This window comes from Caloenas nicobarica, chromosome 16, assembly GCF_036013445.1.
Source record: "Caloenas nicobarica isolate bCalNic1 chromosome 16, bCalNic1.hap1, whole genome shotgun sequence".
NCBI classification, from domain to species: domain Eukaryota; kingdom Metazoa; phylum Chordata; class Aves; order Columbiformes; family Columbidae; genus Caloenas; species Caloenas nicobarica.
The window spans coordinates 11,229,866-11,252,849 of NC_088260.1; the positions used below are offsets into that span (position 1 = coordinate 11,229,866).

The 22,984-nt window shown below is 40.3% G+C and overlaps 1 protein-coding gene across 3 annotated transcripts in view; it reads left to right on the forward strand.

Moving 5' to 3' along the window:
- The window catches only part of TAOK3 (TAO kinase 3), an 85,806-nt gene that overhangs the window by 25,103 nt on the left and 37,719 nt on the right, over positions 1 to 22,984 (forward strand). For all 3 annotated transcript variants that reach the window (XM_065646355.1, XM_065646358.1, XM_065646357.1), the window contains 6 exons: positions 11,597 to 11,695; positions 12,944 to 13,154; positions 16,968 to 17,039; positions 18,045 to 18,146; positions 18,620 to 18,665; positions 19,603 to 19,699. In XM_065646355.1, coding sequence (XP_065502427.1) covers positions 13,035 to 13,154; positions 16,968 to 17,039; positions 18,045 to 18,146; positions 18,620 to 18,665; positions 19,603 to 19,699 — 437 coding nt within the window. In that variant the 5' untranslated portion in view covers positions 11,597 to 11,695; positions 12,944 to 13,034. The remainder of the gene's footprint in view (positions 1 to 11,596; positions 11,696 to 12,943; positions 13,155 to 16,967; positions 17,040 to 18,044; positions 18,147 to 18,619; positions 18,666 to 19,602; positions 19,700 to 22,984) is intronic.

The window sequence follows — 22,984 nt, forward strand, 5'->3', positions numbered from 1 at the left end:
CACCTCTGCTCTGAATGAATGTTATCTACAAGATAAGTGACTGAAACCTATTTGGTGGTGTTAAATGTAATATTTACAAATCTATGTCATTACTTGAGATGCTTTCTCAAAAATAGCAAACAACTAAAGGGCTGTCTTGGTGATGATTCAAAATAGTAAATTATCAATAGAGCAAAAATAAAACTCAAATCATGCTTAACAACGGTCTCTTCCTATGCAGTATTTACCACTAAGCCTGGATTTTGTTGCTTCTCAGCGATCAAAGACACACATTCCAACATCAGCTGCCAGTTCCTTGGCTGCTGCTCATATAGAAATAGAGGTATTTCTAAATTATTCTTTAGGCTATGGTGGTCTTGCATTTTCTGTGATATCCTTTTTGTTATATTTTCTTGTTTAAGTGATGTCTCTGATCTGGATTTCTGTTGTCCCCTGCTGCCCTCAAATGCCAGTGGCAGTGTCCACCTCTGCCACCCACAGAAGACGCCTGGACCAAGGGCCCCTTTGTCCCTGCAGCCACCCTCCCGAATTCTGTCACCTTTTCTATTTGTACAGATATGCAATAATCTGGTGTGATTCAGGTACTTTGCATAGAAGCTGGGCCAGTAGCTAATAAGCTTGACCCTCCCCTCATTAGCTTTCTTTCATTGACTGAAAGTCTTTAGATGTTTTCATCAGGTAGCCCAGTGACTGGAGTCTTTAGTTGAAGCTTTGATAATAATTTCTATTACCGATATCCATAGTGTATTTTGCAGCATCAGTTTGTCATTATTGGAAATTACAGCAGACAGAAGTGCACTCCATGTTTTTTGTAAAAGCTTTTCTATTTGGTTGGAAGAGGACTGCTTCTTGCCTTATCTGTTATGTTCACAGCACAGCATATTGCATGACTAAAGTATCTCATAAAATACTCAGTTGCCATGGTGATCTACCTTCCCCTTTTCCTAAAAGGACCTGCTAGGTCCTGGGAGACCAAGTCTACTCTCTTTGCCTGTGAAAAGATTAGTCCCATCCTGTATTTTACCCTTGTTTCTCTCTTGTTTTCTTGAGGACATCAAGTAGGTTTTGTTTACTGATAATTTTTTTCTCTCTGGGTTTAACATTATGAAATATTAAATTTTAGTGCTTTAAAACTCATCTGAGGATATGCCTGTACATAAGGACATGGTACTGGAACTTGCATTTTGAATTTCAAGTGGAAAAATGAAATTTAAGCCTAAATTATTTAAAATGAAATTTAATGTCAGTTAAAACTGTATGGTGATTCTTCATGACTGCAATTTTAATTCAAAAAGAAAAAAAATAAGAAAAAAACCAAATCACTGTGGGTTTTCTTTATCTTTACAACCTGAGGAATGCAGGATTTCTGACTTCAGTGTTATCTTTGAGACAATTTTAAAATTGAATGTATTTTTTTCCTGTGGTGAACTACATTCACAGAAGAGCTGATGGAGGTGCCAGGAGAGATGTGAAAATGAATTTGTGACCCTAATATAAATGTCCCTCCAAGTGTGTTAGTAATACTTGTGCCCCAGCTCTCTGTAAAACATAATTGCCCAAACCAAGCTGTAGGATAACTGCAGTATTTGCGCTTTTCCTTAAGTGAACTTCTGAGAAGATGGAAGAAACTTGTGCGTGGATATTTGTTCCTAAAATAGAAAAAGCTGCAAAAAAATCCCTGGAGACCTGAACAGCCACGGAACAAACTTATCAGAGGAAAACCAGCCTGGCAGTAACACAGAGAAGTACCTGGGTTTTGCTGGTCGTGCTGTGGTTCAGCCTCTGGTGCCACAGGAGGATGCAGGCATGGGGCAGGAAGAGGAGTCAACACCTGATAAAATACTTTATTTTTCAGTTTGTATGACCAAGCATTATTACTTTTATTGCTTAGTGATTAGTTTGTAAGCCTATGAGGTAGGAGAGGACTTAGGTAAGCAGTAAAGCTTTTTATTTTGTGCGCAGTCCTTTCCCAAGAGGTTAGTGCAGTGCTGGTCTGTGCAAACCCCATTAGAGAGTATCTGAGAAAGTGTTTGCTGGATGAAGTAGTTTCTTGAGCAGCATTTGTCTGACTTGAAGGGTACTCAGCGATGGGGAAATCACTGCTGCTTGTATTGTTGAGGAATTAATACCTTGGAAAGGCTGCATATATTTATAAATTTCATACACTCGCTTTTACTTAAATCTTTAAAAGATCTTGGATTATTTTATGAATGTTCAGTTGGCAAGAAAATCAGCTTCCTATGTCAATGTATGTGATAGGTAAATTAGCAAAAAAATAATTTCAAAATGCAGCAGATGACTATTCAATGAGATTGCCACCCCAGCCCTTTCTAATTTGGAAACCTCTGTTTTAGTCGTAGTCGCTGTATTCTTTGGGTGACCTTAAACAGGTTTTGTTTCTCAGTTTATCAGCTTCTGTGTTTCGTAAAGTGTGGACAGTGCTGGCCTGAAAACCTCTGAGGGACAAAGTACACAGGCACCCTGAGAGGGTTCCAGGTAACGACAAAAAAAAGAAAACACGCTTTCCATGTGGTTTTCCCTGATGTCTCCTGTCCTGTGGGTCCTTATCCTTGCCTCGGGCCCAGAGTAACCGCTGCCTTCAGTGCGGCTGCCCGGGAAATTATTTTTTTAAATGCCTCCAATTGTAAAACAGGCTGTTGGGCCACGTTATCAGTGCATTGTGCAGAGCTGGATGCTCTCGTGGTGTGTGCTGGTGTTTATGGGTGGTTTGCTGTATTGTGGCACACTAAAATATGTTTGATACTTCCATGATTCTGTGATAGCTGCTACGTGTAAATAATTCCTCTGATTGTCATAAGGATGTTAAAATGATCCTGAAGAAGAGGTTTCCACAAGAGGGCCATCTCAGAAGCACATGGGATGGCTGACAGAGCAAACCTTCAGTTCTTTCTGGGTGTTGAATAAAAGCAGCACACTATCTTCTTTTCTTTCCAGATTTTCAGCCATCCCGTGCTCTTTTTATAGAGGATAAACACTCTCTTCTTGCTCAGGATAATTAGATTATAATAATGGAGCTTTGAGCATTAGACATCCGTACTTTACTTCTGAGTGTGTCTTATTGCTAGTGATAAAAAAAGTCCATATGCTAGAAAAGAATAAACTTAGAAAGCCAGTGGGTAAGTTGTGTGATACTACTGACTGATTCTGTCTTGGCTGGTCTATGCTAGGTTGTCTTCTTTTAGTAATAGTATTCCCAAATTAAATTGAATTTGTGTGCATTTTTCAAAATAAGCTTTTTCATGTTTAATCCTGAAGCAGACTTTGAGCATCTAAATGAAACAGATGTAGCTATTTTTAATTATATGAGCGTGGAAAATATTCCTGTGCTATATGTTAATGGCTGCAGTCATGCCTGTAAATAGGTCAGGAAGAGAGCTGGATGTGTTGGGTCAGAGTCACTGGGGGCGGACCAAGCTCGAGCGATAAACCCGAGGAGTCAAAAAGGCTGTTTCCTAAAGTGTTATCTGTGCCTGGCACAGAGGAGGCAGGAAGGAAGGGGATCTATAAAAGGAGAAGCGTGTGGTGGGGAGAGATTCATGGGGCAGAGAAAGGGGGTGTAATGGGGACATGTGACCCAGGGAGGACGGGACATCTTGGGGGAAATACCTTGGGATGCTGTGGTTTTCTCTGTGTTTTTTTTTTGTTCCGAACCAGCAGCAGCACCAGGTCAGGATTCAGAAGCCTCTCTCTCTAAACCTTATCACTGGAGGGGACAAACAACTTATGCTGCTCTCTCCAGAAATTCAGAGGTTGGGGGGTTTTATTGCTGGTAAGCTTGTAATGGAGATCTGGATTTTTCTTAGAATCATGAAGAACATACTTCACACTTGTCTCATCAAACAGAAGGAGGGAAAAAAAAATAACAATTTGTTTTGTTGGGAAAGGTACTCTGGCCCTCTCTGACCAGAGAATGTCTTTCTTTTCCCCCCTCCATTAATGCAGTCTGCATCTGTTTTCTTACTTTTTGTCGTACTGCATTTGCTCTCTTTGGCCAGTTTTACTGTGGTATAGCTTCCAGAAAATCAGTACCTGAGTTACACTTTCTCACAAAAGGAGAATAAACAGTTTTTAAATAGAAACGTACTTTTTCAAAGTCAGCCAGTGTTATGACAAAAGCTACGTAGCTATACTAGCACACTATTACATTCAAGGATCTCATTGTCTTTTGCCCCAGATATCACAGGCTTTTAATATGTAAATATATACACATCCCTCCAGTAAAACACACCTTTTCCTTGGGTAGCACTAAGTTACTGTTCAGTGGCCTAATTGTATAGTTAAATCTAACTGTTCTCTGCAGTTTCTAGTTCACTCTAAGGGGCAAATGAAAGCCGTGCCATCTAAGCTAACAAAATGAAAACTCATTTTAAAACTCATAGAAATTTTAGTGATCAGAGTTAATATAACAGTCGGTTCCTACATTTCTGAAAAGCTGAGCTTGAAATGCAGATGGGGATATGTTTGCAGCCTCGTTGCACATTTACTGTTGAAGTGATGTGGTGACAGGTAGATGTGTCTGGTGTCCGTGATTCAGGGCCAGTGGTGTCGATCCTGCAGTTTGGAATTGAAATGCAGGTGAGTAGGAGCAGGTCAGCTCTGCAGGGTTGTGGGAATAGATTTATCTGCTTGCTGGGGTTCTTTTTTTTGTTTGATTAGGTGATGGTCAAAATATAAACTCTTCAAAAAGATCTAAAAATAGCTTTAAGCCACAAAATGGATACAGCTCTTTGGAAGCCATTACGTTAATAGGTAGGAAACTCTGAGTGTGCTGGTGTCTCTTCAGGCTTTCATAAACAAATTCGATGACTTATTTTTGCCTCTGAGTAGCACACAACAGAATACTCATGAATTTATAATTGTCTGGAGTTCACTGTCTTTTAAGCAACATCGTTAATGAGGAGCCTGATAAAAATGCTACAGAAAAAAATCTAATGAAAATAGGGAGGCAATTTCCTCACTTTCCTGACCCATATGTGATGTTTTAGATATGTTTTGATGAGAAGATCTGATGAAATTTATATTTCTCTGTAGGATGCTATTTGAGCTTATGTACATTAGCTTTTAAAATGATTCGTGTGTCTTCCCTCCCTTCCAGATGTACTGTTGAATTATTTCAAGGGTGCCATGGTGAAATACTGTGAAATGCTCAAAGCAAGAAGACTTTTTCTTTCCTTTTTTTTTTTTTTTTAACTACACAAGGTTTATTTCATGACTCAGTCTTTAAACTTGTAAAATAAACCTGCAAAACCCAAATAATGCACTCTAGATTTTATGATAAAATACAGGTTCTTGTTGAAGAAATGTAATAGTGTTAATGACCCTTAAAATGAGGGCATAAATATTTTCATTACATCTTTCTAAATTTAACTGGAAAATTATTTGGCAGCATCACCCTGTGTCTCTTGCTGTGACATTTTGCTTTTTCATTGCACACCTATGGTGAAGAAGGATGCTGTTTGACCTTTTAAATAAAGCCCAAGCTTTTAATTTGGTTATAGAGGTTTTTTTCTTTATTTTTCTTTGTAATTTTAAAGGTTTGTGTTTTGTTTGTTTCTGTTTGTTTGTTTGTTTTCCAAATATTCTACCTTATGATCTTAAGTAACTACAGTTATACATATTTAGCAAAACAGACTGTGAAGGACTTGCATCTTGCCTGAGAGAGACAATTGTCTAGGTACTAAGAAACTCTATCGTACCTTTTATTCCAGTTAATTCTTAAAATGCCGCTTGAGACAAGACCTGGGAGATACCAGCTCTGTTTGCTACTTTTGGTGACTCCCCCAGTTGGGCTAATCACCTGAGTTTAACTCATTCACAGTTTCCTTGCAATTATGTCATTAAAATACCATGTGGGGTTTTTTTGACAGCTGCAAAATTTTCAAAACACTGAAACATCTGCACCATATGTCTTTAAGGTGCTGAATTTTGAGCTGTGTGGGGAAAGGCTGCCTGATATTCACTTTGTTGTTACAGATGTTCCTGGTCCCTCGAAGAGTTTAAAAAAAGAAAAGGTATGGGGTTTATCCCAGAGTATCTCCACAGCACAAAGCAAACTAATGTTATGCTAATCCTCTATTGTTCCTAAAAGTAATTTTTACCTTGTATATCATGCTTTTCCAGAAGACGTTCATAAACAAGAATATAAATCAAACTTTTTTTCGGTGGATTATAGTTCTATGTGGCCTCAGGTCAGGATAGATCGGTGCCGTAGGTGCCACTTGGTCCTCACTTCAGTGCCTCATCATCACTCTGCAATTACTGAAACTTCATACATCAGCCATAAGAACCTGGAAAGCAGGGAGAAAGACAACATATAAATATTTCTTGATGCATTTGCATTCCGTCATGTCTTATAATATCCCCAAACTTCCTGCAGTAGCTGGTGTGTCTTTGCCAGGGGCATTTCCAGTGAACGTGGCTGGTGCTGTGTCCACTGGAAGGAGGCATGTTGCTTGGCTTCATACTCGTTAAAATGTTCCCTACAACTAAAACTAATTGCTTGTTTCTTGACCTTAAGCCCATCAGTTTATGGTTTAATGTTTTGGAAATAAGTTTGTCTTATTCGCAACATATAAATACTAGTCATAGAGGAGTTGCAAATGAAACAATATTTCCTTAAAACTACTGCTCTTAAGCAGGAAAAAAGGTTGCTTTGACAGCATGTCTCTACAATGAGACCTGCAAGTTATTGGTTTAATTTCATATCCCAGGGGTGCTGTGCAGTGATCACCTTAGGAAAGTTCTGATTCAGAGAGGTTTGTTAGCATGAGTAATCTCGTTAACTCGATGCCCCGACGCCCAGGTGGGCGCTGGAGGATGCTGAATCGAGACGTGTGTGTCAGGATGATGTCTGGAGTGGATCGCTGAGCAGAATCCTTGGCGAAGAAAATTTCTTGCAGTTCTTTTTAGAAGTTGTAGGTAGTGAAGAGCTGTGATTGCATCCAAATATTCCAGAAATGTTAATAGAAGTGGGGTGTGTGATTGACTTGAATGTTCTGGGAAGTTATTTCTTTGAAAAGCAGAGCAAAAAAAGTGGTGTTTGAGGAACTGGCATGTGGGTCCCGGCTGCCGACTATGACTGAGCACCTTTTGTGCTTATGTTCGGGTTACACTGTCAGCAAACTAGTTGGTAGCTTGAATTGATATACCAGATATGTGTGTCGGACTGTTTTAGGCATTAAAATAAACTAAGTGCTAATATACTAGGAAAAAAACCACGTTGCCTGCAGTTATATAGTGTTAGCTGGAAAAGTAATTCTTAACAATCAAAGAAATGACGGTGAAAAACTTCAACTATGGAGATTCAGGAGTCTTTCTCAAAAAGTCAAAGTACCTGCTGCTGCAAAGTGATGGACTGTTTGTCCTGGATAGTGGTCTGCATGGGAGGGAATTTGCTGCAAAAGCACTGAAGTGTTTGTGTATGGCCTTGCTAGCTAAACATATGTAGCCATTAAATGGAAGGAAAAAAGCTCCTACATCTTAAAACCAAAACAAAACCAACCAAGCAAAAATCAAACAAAACAATATAAGTTTATGTAGCAGGACTGCAGTGGAACTTGAGCATGTGCCTGCTTGGAGCTCCGAAGGTTTCTTGCTCAAGATGGTTTTTATCAGCTGAATTTATCTGATCATTTCCTTTTTAATCTTATCTTCCAGATTTTTTTGAGATTTTGTAGAGGCTGAAGTGAAGAAAGGGGACTCTGTGTCATTATTGGAAAAAGAATTCTGGTGTAAAATTATTCCCCCTCAAATATTAATCTAAAAATGAATGCATGAGCCATGTCCCATTGCTCCTCCTATGAGTGGAATCTGCTGCTGTTCCACCCTGTTTCCTGTAGTTTGTTTTTCTGCTTGGAGTGGAAAACTTTGTCTGTCTTTTGGGAAGTACCGTGGTGTAGTTAATAACTAAAAGTAATGTTATATATTCCTGTACACAGTTGAAAGGGGCCTATAGTATTGTGAGACACAGTTCAAACTCTGTTTTACAAGCTGCACGCTTGCACTTTATTGGAGCGTTGAAATTTTGATGCTTGTAGGGTGTGGAAACCGTGCATCGGGTATGGAATGTGCTGTGAGCCAGGGATGCTGGGCCGGTTGCCGGTTGTTTAGAGAACTCCACAAAGAAAAGTAAATATATTAACTCTTCCAATACCGCGCTCTCTGAAGACACCCTGTGAGCAGCTACAGAATTTGAGTTCTCAAGTATAACTATCTTCTTGTACATGGATGTAGTTTTAGCTCAGTGAATATTTGGAAATGTGGGTAGTTTAGGTTTTCTTAAAGTCACTTCCAGTTATGTTTCGTTGTTTCCTTTATATTCAGGTCAAGGTCTTTTCTGTTTTAATTAATATAGCACCTGGAGGTCAGAGTTGGTAGCAAGAGAATTTTTGTGCAAACGTATATAGCAAAAGCAGTAATGTAAGCTTTTAAAATGTGAGGGTTGCTTGTGATTGAGGAAACTTTGCTTTTCTTTAAACTGTTGGGAGGAAAAAAACCCACTTGTTTGCTATAGCAGTGAGACTTGTTAGAGCATTATCCAGGGTCTGGTCTCTGAGCAGGCTGCAGGATGTGTCACTGGTTTATCATTCCTCCTGTTCCCATACTCTCTAGGACCATTTTCTGGTGAAACTACATGCTGAGACCTGCTGTCATCTCACCCCAGCCACTAAAAGCACCGGGTTATTGTGCTGTTTAGTGTAAGTGAGGAGCAGAGAATCCTTGAAACACTATGGCAATGGGCAGAACTACAGCAATAACTACTCACTCCATGGAGAAGGGTTCACATTGCGGGGTTTGTGTTCCTGAGTCGTGGAGTTTGAAGGGTGGGAGAGGCGGAGAGTAGCACAGCAAACTGCTCTTCAGCAAATTGCTTGATTGGTTTGAGCTCAGAATCATCCTGCACTTGTAGTTTTTAGTGCATTTCTTCAGCATTTCACTCGCTTTGGGCACTTCTGTGCTTGGCAGGTCACAGGCTGCCTGGCGCATTCCCCATAAAGAACTGTATTCTAAAATAGCTACTGGTTTTGCTTTCTTCTGCTTGTGACATTACTGGGAAACAGACATTGCCATATAGATATGTCCAGCATAACACTTGTTTCCCACTTGTACGTGGAATAGTTGTAGGCCTTTAAAAATCACCAATTTTCTTTCTGGTTTTCATAGTATGTTCTGTAATTTTCATTAGAGAATTTTTTCTTAGAGAATCCTTCAAATATTTTTCTTAGTAGTATTTCTGATGCTGAATTTACGCTCAAGAATTCACTGTATCTTTCTAGCACTTTACATAATTTCAGTAACGGGGCACAAGCAGTTTGTCCTCCAAGGAAGGGATTTTCACTGGTAACTGTTGATTGCGAGTTTTAATTTCTATGTAGACAGTTTTGAAGGATCTCCAAGTGGCCTTTTCTGAACAAAATGCTGATCTCACAGACTCTGAAAATCTTGAGTCACTTGTCATTTCTGTAAGTCACCACCGGTGTGATTAATGCTGTTTTCATTTGAGGTCTTCAGAACATGCAGAGTCTCAAATGCTGCTCTAGGTGTGCTTTTTGAAGGATGAGGAGCAGGAATCGGGCTGCTAGTAGAAATTGTTTCTTGATGTGTTAATGGACTGGTTTGGTAACTGCAATAACTTGCTTAAATTGAGATTGTGTGGAGCAGTCGGTGATCATGTTGAGATCAACAGGACTCAAATTACTCTGGATACACTTTCCATCCTAAGATTTTCTGATAATCATTACTGGAAAGTAATAGTCCCCCGGGAAGATTTACTTATTGTACAGCCTCACTACACGCCTGTCCTAATTGGGGAATGACATTATTACTTAGGGCTTAACTTTTAAGTATTGGCATTTAGTTTCCCATTTTAAATACTAATTTATCCGTGAATATTAGAGTTGCACAGACTTTCTTTATGGCAGAAAAGTTCATTTGACTAGAGATGGATAAATTGTTTTCTTCATTGGTTTGTTTTTATTGTTCTAAAGCCAAATGGATTTTTTCACTTGACTGAAGAATGCCAGACCTGAAATACTGCATTCTTTGCCCCTGTCTGCAGGCATGTAGTAAATATAGCACCTCTGGGTGAGGCCAATCAGCTGAGAATGAATAATCATTTCATTCATCTGGCTTTGTCATTTGTTTATACTTGATTTTTTTTTTTTTTTTTTTTTTTAACTAAACATTGCAGAACCTTTTTCTGGAGCTCTTCAAGTAGCTTGTTAACGGCTCAATAGTATTGCCTTGTGTTGAGAACAGTAGACAAAAATATAATTTTTTTGGTAGTGTTAGCTACTAGCAGGAAGATTTCTGCTTATATTTTTTCCTAATAAATGAGAAGGTGAGTTAGCTTCTTTCTCATTAGATCAGATTTTTGGCAATACAACTATGGTAGTATGCTTTACTTGGAAGCGTTTCTACTGTGGATGTGGTTCTGTGATAACCTTTTCCATGAGGACAGGCTAATGCCGAGCTCGGGGTGGGGTGTGACCCCCCTCCGGCAGGGACGGCTCTGGCTGTTTGGGGTGTGTGACCCCCCCCGTCGGGGACGGCTCTGGCTGTTTGGGGTGTGTGACCCCCCCCGTCGGGGATGGCTCTGGCTGTTTGGGGTGTTGATGCTGGCAGCTGCATCCCTGGCTCTGAGCAATCTACATCTGATTTCAGCTGATGGGGCTGACTGCTTGCCCTCATTTTTCACCCTTCTGTTACTCGTTCTCTTCCCTGTGGAATCCAAGAGTGTTTGACTTATTCATACCTAGGACTTTCTTTGAAGTCTTGTGTGGCATCAGGTACAACAGACGGAGCTAAATAATAGATTTGGCTTTGGGAGCTTTGTCCTTTTCATAGGCAATCTGAAAAAGGTAGTCTGAGTGCAAACTTCCATGTTTTTCCTATTCTGGCAAGCTTAAGAATCTTTATAAAAGTCAAAGAATTTGGCATTTAACCTGGTTTCCTGGTTTCCTATCTTATAATGATAGGGTCTCTTTAGGGTCTCTTGAGCTTGGAGAAGAGGAGACTAAGAGGTGACCTCATTCATGGTTATCAATATGGAAAGGGTGAGTGTCAGGAGGATGGAGCCAGGCTCCTCTAGGTGACAACCAGTGATAGGACAAGGGGCAATGGGTGCAAACTGGAACACAGGAGGTTCCACTTAAATATGAGAAGAAACGTCTTCCCCGTGAGGGTGACGGAGCCTGGACCAGGCTGCCCAGGGAGGTTGTGGAGTCTCCTTCTCTGCAGACATTCCAACCCGCCTGGACACCTTCCTGTGTAACCTCATCTGGGTGTTCCTGCTCCAGCGGGGGGATTGGACTGGATGATCTTTTGAGTCCCTTCCAATCCCTGACATTCTGTGATTCTGTGATAACAAGCCCAAGGGCTGTAGGACACAGGAAGGGGAATATCTTCATCTAAAGAGACACCATTAGCACTTACAGCCAGTTTGCCTTTTAAATGTGTTTTCAAATGATGCCTTGATAAGTCAGTGGTCTTTTCTAGATATAGTATTTTTGTCTTAGAATAAGATATAAAACTTAAAATACTTTTTCTAAATACTCTTATTTCTTTTCCTTTGCAGAATAAGAGAGCACATAGAGTCTGGGAGGACGAGAGCACAGGACAATGCTGCTGAAAGGAATCTGAGCCACAGAGCATGCTTTGTGCCACAACTACCCAGGTACATTTTGTGCACCTCTAATGAACCACAGTTTGTGCATTTTGCTCCATGACTTACCATCCTGAGCCAAGGACTCTGTCTCAGCACCAGACCAAAGTTGTGCTCTGCTTTCATCATTCCATCTGGATTGCTCTTGCAGTCTGAAACCTTCTGAAGCCTTTTATGTGTGGGGTTTTTTTTTTTTACCTGATTGTGAAATTTCAGCTGGTCTCTCTTTAAATGTTACACTGGTTTATGTCATGAGGTAGGCTGGACATTTTAGTGTATGTTTTCAGAAATCTTTTTCTTTCATGCATAGAGAAGATGTGGTCTCAATAAATGAGGTGCTGCACTATGTATCTGGAAGTAGTTTTGAGCCTTGCTCCAGACTGTTGTTAAAAACTGCTCCAGTTGAGTCACCTGCAGATCATCTGCAGGGTTTCAGAAGTCAAAAGCGGTGGGGTTGAGGCATCTGTTATTGCTTTGCACACCAATGGCTGATGAACCAATGCAGGTTTTTCAGGATGTTGTGATAGGAAATGTGAAACTTTCAAATGTTTCTCTCGCCTTTTTTTTTTTTTTTTTTTTTAAATAAATACAGTTCTGGAGATGAATACTGGAAGTCTTCATTTAAATTCAGCTAAGTTCTGTGCTGACTAGTTCTATGCTTATGCTAAAGAAAGATGTAAGGAGGTGAAGATCTGCCTTACACAGTGGAGTCTTAGAATCTTCCCAAAGCAATACTGTGACCTGGGAGCCATCACAATCCAGTAGCACTAGCTGTCTTGCAGCATTGACTCAATAAATAAATAAAAATCATATGACAGTGAAGTGTTTTTGTGGAATAAAAGCTAACTTTGCTACCAGCACCAGCTGGCAAGTGGGAGTAGAGAAACAAAGCAAACGAACAGCAGAGAAAAGTAGGAGGAACAATGGTCATAGTCTCAAAAGTGACACATTAGGAGACCAGCATGAAGAATAACGAACTCGTATCACAGGATGTTTTGCATAGCAACAGAACTCCTGTCTTCAAGTGGACTTTAGTGTAACTGCAGCACTTGCTTCCTGTATGAGATAAAGAGCTGTTGTACTCTGAATGCATTTTAATCTCTATATCTAAATTGGACTAATAATTAAAAAGAATTAGCTGAAGGAAACGATAGTACAGTCTATTGCTCCTGAGAGTGTTTCCTCTTATTTTGTTGTCAGAGAAGCAAGAACAGAAATGTGTGTAAGGGAAACAGATTAAAGATGAATCTTTTCTACCAGGTGCTGAACGCTGTCTGCAAACTACTTTGTCGATGAAGGAAGAAATTGATTGGAAATTGAAAGCGCGAACTGGTTCATAATACTGTTCAACATGCGCAAAGGGGTGCCAAAGGACCCGGAAATAGCTGACCTGTTCTACAAAGATGATCCTGAAGAAATATTTGTGGGTTTACATGAAATTGGACATGGAAGCTTCGGAGCAGTTTACTTCGTAAGTAGAGTTCTTTACCTCCTTTTTGGAAAACGGAACCATTTTACATTACATTTTGGAGATTTTCACTGTTCGTAAAAGCGAATGTTCTTTGAGCCCTCAGTGCTTTGTGTATATTAGCTTTCTCATAACACATCTCAAAAATAAGTGTTTCCAGAGCACTCCTGAGCTCTTTACTGTTAGATCTTGATTTATAGGTGCAATTGTCTATAGTCTTAATAGTGCACCCACCCGTTCAGGTTAAGTACATGGTATCTTCTGCCAAAAGATGCCAGACGATGCCAAAAGTTGAATTTAAGCAGTTGGAAATTAATTTGCTGAACAGGAATTTCAAGATACTCTGCTTGGTGCTCATATGCTTGTAAATCATTGCAAATTAATAGATCTAGTGACTTAATGATTCAAAATGCATTTGGAGTTAAAAGCTACTTTGTTAATGAACTGGTATTGTGGCTGCTTGGGTAAAAATGCTGTGGAAGTTGCATCAAATTATATTCAGGCTTTTGAGTGATTTCTCTGCTGCTCTGATAATTTAGGAGTTAAGAGATATCTTTAAAATATCGGTTTGTTTTGCCATCATGCTTGTCGCCATGTGGGGGTTGGACTAGATGACCTTTAAAGGTCCCTTCCAACCCAAACTATTCTATGATTCTATGTTCATCTCGTAACATACTAGCTTCAGTAGCAAATTCTTACATGGCAAAAGCAAAGAGAAAGTCTTGAGAGGAATAAGAATTGAAGCTGGAAGGATGTATTGCATTAATTAATATAGTCAGGATAATTTAATCTGGAAAGTGAGAATAATAGTGCTTTTACATTTAGTATCAAACAAAGCCAAATCCAAAATACTGGATTTGGAAATAATTATAATCCAGTTGCTATCATTGAAACTAAAATAGAATTCAGTATGAAAAAATCCATCAAAGACAAATTAAAGCTGCTTGGTAGCATGGCATGCCACTCCAGAAGATCAAGTTCACTAGAACTGAGATTTCTGAACATTGGACATTAAAGTATTTAGTTAAGTACCCTTACACCTGTAACTCTGCATGCTGGCAGTAGCTAAAATTATTTGCAAGCACTTCAATTCACTGTTTAAAGTTGTGTAAAGTGATGGAGGTGTTCGTGGAATTGTTAGGACAGGAGAGGAGCCTGATATTTTGTGTCAGATAAGCAGTGCGTGTGTGTTTTAAGGGATAATGACATAATTCCTCAGTGTATATTATGGTAGTAATGAAATAATGAGGTTTCTGCCATGGGGATTGTCAACAGTGGGACAGGCATTTGACATGTTGGAGTGACAGGTCAGTGAAAGTATAATGTTAAATGTACTACATGTGTAAGAGGATGAGGCTGTAAAACTTAGGATACGTGTTGATCCACTCCAGAAAAGGAGCAAGTGGTTTTTGGGTGGGAGTAGCGAGGTCCTACCCAGTGTTTTTCAAAACCAAAGGGAAAGGATGCATTGTGTGCTTTAGGGTAAAGATGAAATAGTGAAGGTGCCACCTTTATCACTCGGCTCTGGTGTTCAGAATTTCCTCACGCTTCAGGGGAAGAGTGGGAGGAGTGTCAGAGGTCTCACCCACCGGGCAGGCTTACAGCTGAGATGTCACTGTGCTTAAGTAAAAGACTCCCGATACCCCAATGCTTCTCTTCCTCCTTTCCCTGGACACTTTATTTAACTGCTCTGTGCTTTAAAGGCATTGCAGAGTTTAGCCAGCCTGCAGCTTCTTGCAGTCTCCGGGGAGCAGCCACATCCTCCAAGCTGGATGGTGATTGCAGTCATGCCTGTAATAATACTGTGGTAGGAACGTAGTAATTAGATGCATCACCACTTTTCTGTGATCCGTCCACGCTCCTTTGCCACTGTTTGAAACTCCAGCTTTCCTTCCTGGTGCATGAAGCACTTGGCATCCAGTAAATTGTTCTTCGGAGTCTTTGCCTTGTCACAAGCAAGTCAGTCACAAGCAGGAACTCGCCTGTTTGCAGTGTTCAGTGCCCAGTAGCGTGGGATCCATCTGCTCACCTGAGGAACCCCTCCAGCTGTGCCCCCCTCCAGCTGTGTCCCCCTCGGATGGGTCATGCTGGAGCTTTTCCCTGCTGTGCAGGGGCATGCTGTGCATCTTTGTTTTGTTTGGCCTCCTTTTTCAAAGCTTGTGTGGCCTGTCTTATATCTCAATTCTTATACATCTTGGAGTAAGGCAAGGACGAAGAATAAGATACCAGATCATCATGGCAAGATTTCCATGGATCCTGATGTGCTTGGTATCAAAAAAGAAAAACACATCACTTCTCATAAGGTTTTAAAGTTGATGCTAACTTGACTTGAAATCAATTGATTTTGCAGTTGACTTCAGCATAGTTTTCATCAAAAGCAACCTACTTCTCTCCAGATTGGAAATATGGAAAAAAAATAAAGCAGATGAAGGCAGTGGAAATGAGGTTTTGCAAGCTAAATGTGCTTGTTTTCTGCCAAGCTTTTTCACTACAGATCTACAAGTATGGCTGAAGCCACTTCAGCAAGTGGATGTTTCTGTCAAGTGTGCTCGTACAGCCCTTTAAGAACTTCGCCCATGACCGAGAGCACGGCAGCGTGCCATTCTGCAAAAAATCGCAGCTGAAATGAGAGAGAACCACATTCACATGAAGATACTTGGCATTAACTGAGCAGACAAACACTTGGAGATTTGCTTAGAACACCAGCATTAACTCATCTATTTGAGTAACATACTCTTGATATTTTCTGTGCTGAATCAGACTGATGAGTGGTTAGGAAGAGGTTTGCCTTACCCAAAAGTTACTTGTTTTCAGCTTTCTGTAGCTCGTTTGAGGAGAAGCCTGTGTGCTGAGCGGTCTGAGTGTGTCACCTCCCTTTTGTAATTCCTGCGCTCTTGGGGTTCACCTGACAACATTTTCCTTTGAAGTCACTATATGCATCGTGAAATGTCTTTCATTAATATGTTACTTGAAAGTTCAGTACTCATCCACTCAAGCAGTTGAAAGGAGGATTTACCTCATTTAGCTTCTATTGTATTCTAAGCTTTTAACTGTCAGTAAATTGTCATGAAAATGGTAAACGGTTGGAGGTACTGGGATTTCAACAACTCTCTTTATGACTTAAAACCTTCAAGTTTTTTGTCCTTAGTGTGCAGAAATGAGGGCAGTGCAAATCCAGGCAAGTAGAACTTTTTCTGAAACTGAGTTTTCAGCCTTCAGTCTCCATCCCTTGTATCATACAGGCTGCAGAAAAGTAGAAGTTTGCTGACTGAGTAATATTCGTTGTACAACTGAGAACTGGCACGGTGAAAGGAAGATTGCTTTTTGAATAGAGAGAAATTCCAGAATGAAGCATCGTCTTGAAACTGAAAATTGAAATGGCTGTTTGAGAATATCAGTGTTTTATGAGGTTTTTTTGATGAAATTAAAGAAATTTTGATATACCTCTTCATTTATTTCTTTAGAAAACATTTTCCCGAAAGTTCATCTAAAACTGTTTTTTACTGCAATTCAAATAAAACTGTATTTTGCATGTTCCCGGGGGCAATGTCAGGCCTTGGCTTGTGTATCAGAGGTAGCAAGCACAGTAAGGGCTGAGGGACGGACAGTGGACAGAGACAGATACAGTCAGGGAAGAGGGTCATAATATTTGTCTGGTAAATCTCATAATGAGGAACATGTCTCTAACGTGTAGGAGCTCGCAAGGATGCGATACCAGAGGAAAAAACCCCACGTTTGCCAAAGGCACAGCTCACTCCATGGGGAGAAAAAAAAAAAAAGAACGTTTTTCAATCTGTTTCTTTTTCCCTACTCCAGGCTACAAATTCCCACACTAATGAGGTGGTGGCAGTCAAGAAAATGTCCTATAGTGGAAAGCAAACGAATGAGGTAAGATGAATAAAGCCAATTCTGCATGCAGAAGCTGTTGCAGCTATAATGTAAATCTGAACAGTGAAATTAGCTGCATATTTCATTTGACCCCGGCAGACCAGCTTTTTATTGCGATAGCTGTTACTTGCTTCCATAGGAAGCATGGAGCTTTGTGGAGGGAAAATGAGTTTATGCAAATTTTGACAAATAGTTCAGTTTAAGGAAGTGAATGGGAATTCAGAATGCTGGTATGGTGGTTATTTCAGTAATAATTTCATTAATAAGTGGATAAGAGCACACTGGAGCCATAACCACAACTCTTGGAGGTGTCGCCTGAAATGTATAGCTGACTTGAAACACTTTTCAGGATCTATTATCTAAAATTGCATAGACCTTGTATTTAGAATATCAGTCTCACTTCAGTTGTTACTTGTTAGTTGCTTCTCTTATTTTTGTGCTGCGGTGCATTGAACTTGGCTTGACTCTGTTTGTATTGGGGTGTTGATATGCAGGGGAGAATGTGTTTGTTAAGAGCAAACAGAGATGTTTTAAACTCATTTTTCCTTGCTTACCTGTTGCTCTCCCACATATGCTGAGGTCTTCTAAATGTCTGTGGCTTTGTGCTTCACAAGGAAGTAAACAGCAAACTGCTACTATCTCTAGAACATATTATGGGTAGTGGTGTCTCTTGGGACAGGTGGGTTTGTTACTAAGCTTGAGGCCACTGGACAGTTCAATATTGAAAAGAGTAGCAATTCTTTAAGTAAAATTTGTTGCAGTTAAAATGAGAAAAAAATTTTTGCAATCCTCGAGCTGTTTGAATATGTCTTGGAGGGGTATGAGTGCAACAGGGATCCAGATGACTGTACAGTTGTGCTTTTGCACCTATGATTCTTACTGTCTTCACATTGTAAAATAGTTTTATGGTTGCTTTAGTCAGTACTACCGTGTGTGGTGTATGAGAGTATGTAGGGGATTAAGCAGAGAAATGTATTTATACTTTTTTTGCTTTTTTTTTATTAGAAATGGCAGGATATCATCAAAGAAGTTAAGTTTCTACAACAGCTGAAGCACCCCAACACCATCGAGTATAAGGGCTGTTATCTGAAAGAGCATACGGCCTGGGTGAGTGAGTGGTGTGGCATTTAGAGTTCTTCATGAGCAGAAAATGTACGGTACAGCAGTCAAATATTCAGTACATGCAGTGTTTTATGTGGAACAGTATTCATCCCATGCTGCCTGCAGTCCCTTTCATCTGAAGAAGTTCCAGGTAATTTAAAGGGAACAGATATTTAGGATATTGGAACAAACCCCTGCTGCTCTGCGTCAGGCCTCTGCCTTCATGCGGATTAAACAACTATTATGGAACACCTTCTACAATATCTCCCCACAAATTTCTCAGTGCTTAAAGCTTTTTTACAACAACGAAAGATGTCTTGACATTGCTGGAATGTCTGGAGCATTTTATTTTGCTCATCGCTCTTTGCATTTCTTGCAACTTAAGGTTTTATTTGCTTCTGCTGTTTCTCAGCCATTCACGTAGTAGCTGTTTGTGGGCGAGTGTTTACCCTGTTTAAAAGCATGCTTTTTTCTTGCAGTTGGTTATGGAGTACTGTTTAGGATCAGCTTCTGATTTGCTAGAGGGTAAGTTTTATGTAGTCTTTGATTTTCTTTTTGCTAGTGCCCCTTCTGAGTGCAGTGGGAGGCTGTTTTCTCACAGGCTGGTATTTTGCAGATGGCAGAGGCTGCCTGTGTGTGCTGCTCCATTCTGGAGCTGGAATGCCTGTGGTTGTGGTACCCAGGGTAAGCTGAGATTTTCCCAGGAGGCCAGTGCTACAGATAGTAGCGCTTCTATGCACGCTTATATGTCGTAAAACAAAGGTATAAGTGTATATAGCTATATTCCTGTAATTTGAGCCTTCTTGGTGACTGAAGCAGACTGCCTGTTTTGTGAATATCCATAACAAAAACCTGCAGAGATCATCTTTGTCTTGCAGTTTGTGGGAATAAGTACAAGTTGGTTTGATAGAACAAGAGACTGATATGACCTCAAAACTAGAACACCAGCACTTGCAGAGGAATAGGGAATCGAAGCCGAATTTCACAAAAAGTAGTGCTCTGTATGGGCCGTATCTTTTGTATCCAAGATACAGTCAGCCAACAGCATGTGCTGGTCATATTTAGGGATACATGGAAGACGCTTTGGTGTGTTTCTTTGTAGCTGGTATTCCTTATTTTGCTGGTTTTTGTCTGTTGGGGAAAAAAAGAGGGAAGTTCTTCTTGCTAAGGAAATTTATTTCAAATATATTTGGTAAGCTACGCTCAGATGTATCTCCTATTGTTAGTAGTAACTGTTGGCCCTGGCAGGAACGTAAAGAAAAATGTGGTAAAATACACGCACAGGCTGTGCAGGGACTCAGAGCTGCTCGTGGCCATCAGGCCCTGGGAAACCAGCATGGTGAAGATGAGGTTCACCTCATAGCTGGCAAAATCGGCAAGGTTCCTTCTCTTTAAAAACACTTTCTCAGGAAAAGATCGCACTTACATTCTAATGTTTTTTTTCTTCATTTTTTTTCCGTAGTTCATAAGAAGCCACTTCAGGAAGTGGAGATTGCTGCCATCACCCACGGTGCCTTGCAGGGGCTGGCCTACCTGCACTCTCACTCCAAGATTCATAGGTAAGGCCAGAGCCTGGTGCTGCTAGATGGGCTTCCATCTTCCACCCTCTGGAGTCTGAAAATGCCGAAGTTGCTTGAACACAGCGAAGAAAAAGGTTATTCTACCAAAGTTTTCTTTAATGGACATGTCAGTCCTCTTAATCCCAGCGTAGATGTATAGATAAAAGTTGTTTGCCATTAAGGAGTGTATTTCTTTAGTTGAAATAATTTAACGTGGCTACGTCCTGTGCCAAATTCACTTCCGTGCTAGCGATGTTTCTCTGCAGAACCTGGTAACAAAGAACACACCTGAATGTTGGCAGTAAACATTGGCAGGAAAATATCACCCTAAATTTGCCAAATAAAGTCGAGTGGTAGAGCTAGACTACTTTTAAGATTAGACATCATGAGAATTTTTTACATATGAGTAAATAGCACTTTATCCTTTCAGAAATCAGTTGATGAAAGCACAAGTCAAGGGTGAAACTATCTTAGGATAAATCAGAGCACACAGAGGAAGATTTTATAACAGACTGCTCGTGGATTTCAGCTCCTAGATCTGTCTTTCATAATGTAGTATTTTTTAGGAGTTTGGATTTTTTTGACTGGCTTGTCAAGAGTGTTGCATGTTCTCTCTTTTTTAGTCTAATTTTGGGTACTACTGATAATATCAGGCATTTGTGAAACGGGTGAGAACTATTAATAGATTAGTGTAATGTCAGTGGGCAGTCATCAGAATGAGGCAACTTGAGACTCATTTATGGGGCTAAAAGCATCTTTGTGGTCTGCTAGCAAACTTAAGACAGAAAATTGGTATATCTGAGACTGAGTCAATGAGGGATTTTTGCAGAGAGAAGAATTATTTTTCACTTGTTGGAATAACTACTTGGGGTGTATCTACACATGGTTATTAAATGATATTTAGGTGAAATATTAATTTAAACATGAATGCCAATTTGGGAAATTAAACTAAGATGATTTTTGATCAGCCTTTTGCATGTTTGCCCTTATTCAAGCATAAAAATACCTGTTCTAAAATATTTTGTGTGCTTTCAAAGTGCATTGAATTCTTATTTATAGTAAATTACTCCTCATATGGACACTACTGAGAATTCATTTTTGTCCATGCGCGTTAAGACTTTCTAAGATGGTGCAATTGATGTGTCATAAATTCAGGAATTTCACATACTGAATACTAGCTACTATGTGTGAACTTTCCACGAGCGTGCTTATTGCATATCAAGAGCAAAGCTAGTTATTTCTCTTCAGAACTGGAAAAGGTTACTTTGCAGCATGCTGGAAGTACCACGCAGCTCTTTCCTATCTACTGGTTTTCTTCCAAGGGGTGTTCTGCCTTTTAACTTCTGAGGCAGGAAGGCAAACTGTCTCAGAAAAGGACGACATCAAGAGATGTCTCATTTTCTGGGAGATGTTGCGTCTTTAAAAGGAGAGGTGAAGAAGTGCCATTTCCTAGCGCTGAGGAGTCTGTGCTGATGTGCACAGTGACGGGAGCCGCAAACCCTTCGCCTGTGATGTGACAAGTCGTAGCGCTGAGAAAAGTCAAGCAAAGGCTGAAAAGGACCAAAGCTGGTGGTGGGGACAGCTGGGGCATCCCTGCCCCACAGCAAGGACGGCAAAGGGACATGGCCTGGAAGGGAGGGACACCTTGTGGAGACACAGAACAAAGCAAGCATCTGATCTGAGCTCCCTAAGCGCCTCTGCCACCAGTTAGTTCTAATGCCTATGGGACGGCGAAGGATGAGATTATTTTCTGTTTAATTGCAGGCACAAGGCAAACCTAAGTTAGCAAATCTGTTTGCTGATACCTAAAGCACCTGCTGAGTCCTCTGGTTGCTGGATAGCAAAGGTCGCAGTGGAGGTGACAGCAACGGGGACAGCCCAGGCTGTCTCTCTTTTTTATGTTTGAGGTGTCCATTCTTGCACAGACAAGACATCTTTAGTGCTTGTCATCTGACAGAAGTGACAGATGCGTAGACCCAAAACCTGAAGACATGTCAGGATGTATTTGAGTAGCATGTGTGCAAAAAAAATCCAGAATACTAGTTTTAAAGCAATACTGCCCTGGGAATGAGGGAATGGAGGTTCTTACTCTGGCTCCGCTGCTGAAATACTGTAAGTAAATTCCGATTTCTGTGGCTCTCTGTCCCAGTTTGCCTGTCCTGTGTTCTGCCCTTTGGAGACAAAAGCATCTCACCGGTGTTTGTACCGTGCTGAATTTAAAGGGTCTTTGAGCACAGCTGTTCTCTGGGTCTACAGTGACACTGGATTTGTGTTCGCACAAGTTATTGTGCTTCAACTGTTGGATGATAATTCAGCGTGTGCTCTTTCTGTGCAGCAAATACAAGATGGCTTTGTTTCCCTTCCCATTTACCTAATTAGCTCGGTTTTCACAGGGTCAGAGTAGTAGTGTGTTTGGCAACACCCAGTTACTTGTTTGTGTTGGAGGTCTCCTCCTGCTGCTTTGGTGTTTAAGGACATATAGTTGAACACCAGATAAGAAAAGCTGATATTTTTCTTGATGCATTTTTTGTATAAAGGTACATTATATTTTTGAAGAGATGGCAAAGAGACATTCCAGACCGTATGGCATATACAGCCTGGCTGACAGGGATCCTTTACACATAATCCATTTATGTTGAGGGTCTGCTTTTGTAAAAGCAAATAGCTTTGCCCATGTAAATGCACTTGTGGCAATACCTAGTAAGCAATTTTCCCTTTGTTTTTGAAGTGCTGTATCAGGGTTTTTAGGAACTTTCACTGTATTGTGAATTTCAGCTGGCAATGAGAGTAGACTTGAATTTCTCAAAGCAGTCATCTTCCTTTTATGTCAGATGGGTGGAGGAAAAAAGTATTTCAGATATAACTGACAAGTCTTTCTCAAACTTTGAATAGGGTCATTGCCAAGTGTCTTGGAAGAAATGCAAATTGGGTTAACCTTTCTCAGTGTTTCATGGGCAGTTAATTTGAGATTATTCCACTTACTGTTGGAATTTAGAAACTTATGGTGCCAAAGGTGTTGAATATATCTTGTGCCTTTTGTATTTCATTAGTGGCATTATCGTTCATCTCTTAAATGTGTGAATGATCTGAGAGTGGTAGGAATGGTCAGATATGGGAGCCTATGGCATTTGAAAGATGAACATAGTGTGTCTGGTATCGTTTAAGGTCTCACAGCTGGGTATTAGGATACCTCTCTCTGGATCTCAGTTTGAGGCCTCAACCTTGCAAACGTGGCTCATCTCTTCTTCCCTCACCCCTTGCCCTTTTTGGGTACAGCCAGGTTTC